Source organism: Sardina pilchardus, chromosome 20, assembly GCF_963854185.1.
Source record: "Sardina pilchardus chromosome 20, fSarPil1.1, whole genome shotgun sequence".
NCBI classification, from domain to species: domain Eukaryota; kingdom Metazoa; phylum Chordata; class Actinopteri; order Clupeiformes; family Clupeidae; genus Sardina; species Sardina pilchardus.
In genome coordinates this window covers 21813196-21818084 of record NC_085013.1, presented here as the reverse complement: position 1 = coordinate 21818084, position 4889 = coordinate 21813196, and the positions used below count along the sequence as shown (strand labels likewise).

Here is a 4889-nt window from a genome sequence, read left to right as displayed (position 1 = left end):
GTGCCGCGCCCGTCGCTGGTGTCCAGGTCGGCCAGGAACGGGGCGATGACGGGGAAGTCGGTGGGCAGCCCGTCGTCCACGTACTGCTTCTCCATGGGCAGGTCCTGCGTCGAGATGATCCCATTGGTGGCCACCTGGAGAGAGAGAGAGAGCGAGCAAAGCCCAAGACAAGACACCATTATATAGTTATAAAAATCAGTAGGATCAGTTGCCTGAGGATGACCCAGCTGGGTCGAAAACACGCAACAAATGTATGGGAGTTTTTTAGCAGAGTGCGGGCATTTCATTCTTTTTTGAGCTCTAGTTCCATTTGTCCTGCACCTCACCGGTGGGGATGTGCCCACCAAAGCCACTCTTTAGGATCAGTAGGCCCATGGTGTCTGAGAGCCAGCTGAAAGCCTGTTGTACTCCAAGCTCTAAGTATATGTGTGAATGCACAATTGCAGGCAAATGTATGTTGTGGATCACTGTATCACCTAAATTACCTGCCCCCCACAGCAGACTAATACAACATTCTGTCGGTGTCTTTATCTGTCTGTATCTGAGTTGTCCCTTGCTTTTTGTTCTGCCTAAACAGAGGTGTGGGGTCCCACTGCTGTTTAAACCTGGCCTAATGCATAGCTTGTGAATAGTAGGTTGTTTACAGCTTCGTTATCTGTGTGGGTTTAACAGAGGGGCTGAGTTGAGGCATTCACAGGAATACACAATGTCTGGTCAGTCTTATCTGATCTTTGAAATGCCCCAAAGTTCTGTGAACAATGCATTGCTCTAATTGACCCCCCCCACCCCCCACCAAAAAAAAAAACGACAAGCTTGTCCAATGCATGCAGCTATAAAGTATTTGATTTCGCAACGTTTTCAAGATAAGCGATATAGAAAATTGAAGAGATTAAGTAAGCATGGCTCATTCCATGGTGTGCAGCCGTAAGGTCAGTCGGACTGCAACACCTCAGAACCTTTAGCACGTAGGACGCACAGGACCTTACGCACGTAGCGCTCGAGGAATGACATGACCTAAATGTCACGAAGCCCAGAGCAGCCTCCTAGAATCCCACACTCATCATGCTAACGATGGGTGAAGTGACCTTTGAACCAGTAAAAAGCATTCCGTAACAATACATCTCTAGATATGCTGGATACAAATATAATACAGTATGGCATATGCGGGCACATCATTTGAGATTATCCATGGCAATGAAAATGTGTAATTGACGTCCTATAAGAGTATGGATATTCTACCATTCAAACATTAAACACATGATAAGAAACACAATAAAGACATAACTTACGTAGAGGTTGCTGAACGATGCTTCATAGAAACGCATGGGTCTGGTTAGAACTATAACTTTCGAAGTTTCATCGTCTCCCTCCTGTAGGGTTAAATCTCCGCTGAGTGTCCCATAAGGAAAAATGTCTTTCCTGTGAATGCCAGCGACCACATACACTGTCCAGCACAGCTGTATAAAAAGTATCGTAAACTTGTTCCGAGTCATTCTGATTCTATGAGGAGCGGAGCAGCATGGATCAACCAGAAGCAAAAGGGGGTTCACCCGGCACTGCCAGCGCTCTGGGATGTTCAGTAATTTCTACTCAAGACTCCCAAATAGTCCTAACCACTACCTCTGACCCTGGCGTTCAAGGAGGGAGGGATCAGCGCATGGAAAGACACGGGGATTGGACGCAGCAGTCGGCAGTCAGTGCTCTGAGCGACATCTGGCTTTAATTAAGAAAAATACGAATTCTAGAGAAATAGCCACAATAGAGGGGTTTCATTACATAAACAGATCCTCGTCTGGGGAATAATTCTGTTATTTGGCGTTAAGATTGCCTTGGCTTTCTGCCAAAGAGTATTTTGCAATTTTAAGGTCCACTTAGGTTAGTTTGCAAAGCATTTCAGTATGAGTTGTAATCAATCAGTTTTCAGTACCTCGTCAAAGCATGGTTTCTGTCTCTAATTGCGGTAGCATGAACCATGTAGCCTAGTTGCTGCTTTAAATGTTGACGAGAGTAGAAACGTTTACAAATACTCTAATAATCAGAAAATGTTAAAAAGTTAAATTGCAAGCATACGCTGGATCTGTGAGAAGTTGGCTCCAAATGGTTGAAATCAACCAATTTAGCATAAATTATTTAGGGTTGGCTGACTGCGAGTTCCCCATTTCCCATTTCTATTTCAGCCAAATAAGAATGTTATAGGCCCACTAATGAACAGTTAAGTCCAAACCAAAATGTTCTGAGCCGCCTGAGTTTTGTAATGTATTGGCGTTTCCATTACGCTCAAAGGGGAGACTTTTACTGCCATCTTGCGGTCAATTTCTTTCTTTCTTTCTTTCTTTTTTAAAGAACATTCTCATTTTGCACTCAGTTTGCAGTCAACAATTTATGTACTCAGGGCAGCATAAAAACATATTGTGTGCAATAAGGACATATGAGTCAAACTGACCGGCTGTGTAGTGTGGCTGGGGAAACATAAACCATAATATCCTATTAAACTGGGGGCATGTAATCGTCACAACACTGACCACCACAACCTGATACTTCTGCGTTCAAAGTGATAACAATCAATCTCACAATTTGCATGTAATAAATAATGTCTACAAGGTCTTGCATATGTACATATTTTGAATCAATTATATAAAAGTCAAACATTGATTACAATTCATTATTTTTTTGTAAACATTTTGTGGGCAAAAAATGCTATCACCATAAGTATTGGTATTGGTATCAACGTTCATCTCTAATCATAGTCATTTTGAGAAGCGTGTCGTCATGTAAACATCCTGGTCTGACGAGTTGCCTTGTTTTCTCATATAAATTAAAGATCTGTCCAGTCAAATGTCACTCCACACTCCATTGTGTTAGTTCTGTTGGTATTGGACCACTGCCCACACTTGTCAGAAGTCATTTTTGGAGACTTCCTGGTTGATCCTAACAGAAATAGAAATAATAGATTCAAAAATAGATTCAATCATCAACTGAGATTCAAAACGCCTATTTGACATGTCCATGAATTTGAGCTTTTTGCACTGAATAATGTTAACTAGATGTACTGCATAGCGGTACATAACATGACCACCACATGGCGCTGCATGCACTTCCTGAAGAAAATAAGCCACCCTTCTCAACTTCTCTCCATCTCCTACTTCTGCAACTGCTTGTAAACCACAACTCCTGTATGCTGTTTTCTTGATACCTCAATGCTTGATGAAACTCCAATTCATGGTTACGTATGCATGAATCCCACATCCCACAAAAAAAATTCAAATACACACTACTTTGTGGATATGTCTAGACTTTTACCATCAGTGGAGGCAGGGACGGACTGAGACTTTAAAAAGGCCCTATTACCATTCAATCACTTCTTTTTCTTTTAAGATAACCGTACATCACAACATCTTTGTCTTAAAGGTCAGGAAGACAAATGAGACAATGATTTGGTGAATAAATGAAATTCCTGTGGGATAAGCAAATAAAGTGGTCCAAGCATAGAACAGATTGGGCAGCATCGTAAATCGTTGTAAAACAGGATATCATCTGCGCATGCACAGAACGGCTTGGGCAAGTGGAATGGATCGGGCACCCCCAGAGGCTTGTCAATGGAGCAAAACCAGACCGAATTTCCCAAACACAAATTTTGTGGGCGGGATTAAATTCGGTCTGGCTTCCAAGCTTACGTTTCACTACGACTAAATGAAGAATATACCGCACATGGACATCACTAATAGCTTACTGAAGTCATGCTGGCAATAGAGGTCAACATTGCTTAGATACATATTCTTGGATATTTCAAGTGGCCATAAGGAAATCTTGACGCTTTTTAAGTGAGTAAATTGTGTATCATGCAGACTACACCACTGAAAGGTGACCTGATTTCTGAGACCAAGACCAGGGAGATAATCCCAAAAATGTGAAAAATCAGGGACAACACATATAAATTTTATCTTCAAAAAACGGGGACATACAGTAGGTAGTTTTTATGTATTTTCCAGGGGACAGGCAACCAAAAACGGGGACTGTCCCCTGAAACCGTGGATGTCTGGTTACCCTGGCCTATACCACTGGCCTATCCTGCATATTGAAAATGCGATGGGATTTTTTTTTAAACGACAATGATAACTGATAGTGTAGTGGACATAACCTACGGATAGACCTAAGTGCCAATATTTATTTGAAGAGCTAGACACTAGGCTACTTGGCTGGTGAAGAATACCCGGCTGACAGCTGTTGGATGGACATCCATTCTGAACTTTTCTGACAACACTCTATGTTTCCTGACTGCCCATGCTGATTATTGCCAGTTTGTAAAGTTTAGCAGAAGTAGAAAGTAACACTAGGAATCCCTGCCCAATGAGATTGGTTAGGCTGGGCTGGGTCAAACCTAATGTAAAGTCTACACCTTTCACAATGCTAGTGCTTCCAATCGTGAGTTCCCAGACTGCATTCACCAAGTGAATGAGTGTGTTTTTACCAGGCTTATAACAACATACCTCATTTAACTGGTCATGAGTGTGATAATCACACTGACTTACAGTAAATCACACATGTTTGGAACAAAGGTAGAGTGATCTTCTGTGCTATCTGCTGGCCAGAGCAGGAAGGAATATCAAAAAGCTGGCCATAATTCAATTCAATTCAATTAAAAAAAACTTCATTCATCCCAATTTCTCCAATTTCTCCATGCAGGCATAGTGACATATAAGACACACAACATATAAGACATACAAGACAGGATTATGTTGAAGGGAGAACAAGGAGCATGAAATTTCATTCCCTGTATCGTAGAAAGTGACAATAAAACAGACTTTGACTTTGACAGGAAAAAAGGAAGAACAGGACAGACAGAGGTGTGCATGTATGTGTGTGTGTGTGTGTGTGTGTGTGTGTGTGTG

General features: G+C 41.8%; 1 protein-coding gene across 1 annotated transcript in view; it reads right to left on the bottom strand.

Moving 5' to 3' along the window:
• The window catches only part of nid2a (nidogen 2a (osteonidogen)), a 49253-nt gene extending 47714 nt beyond the window's left edge, over positions 1-1539 (bottom strand). The window contains 2 exon segments of the mRNA XM_062523582.1: positions 1-134; positions 1290-1539. The exon segment at positions 1-134 is cut by the window's left edge and continues 175 nt beyond it. Of these exon segments, the coding sequence (XP_062379566.1) occupies positions 1-134; positions 1290-1493 (338 nt within the window). The 5' untranslated portion in view covers positions 1494-1539.
• Between the last annotated feature and the right edge of the window lie 3350 nt (positions 1540-4889).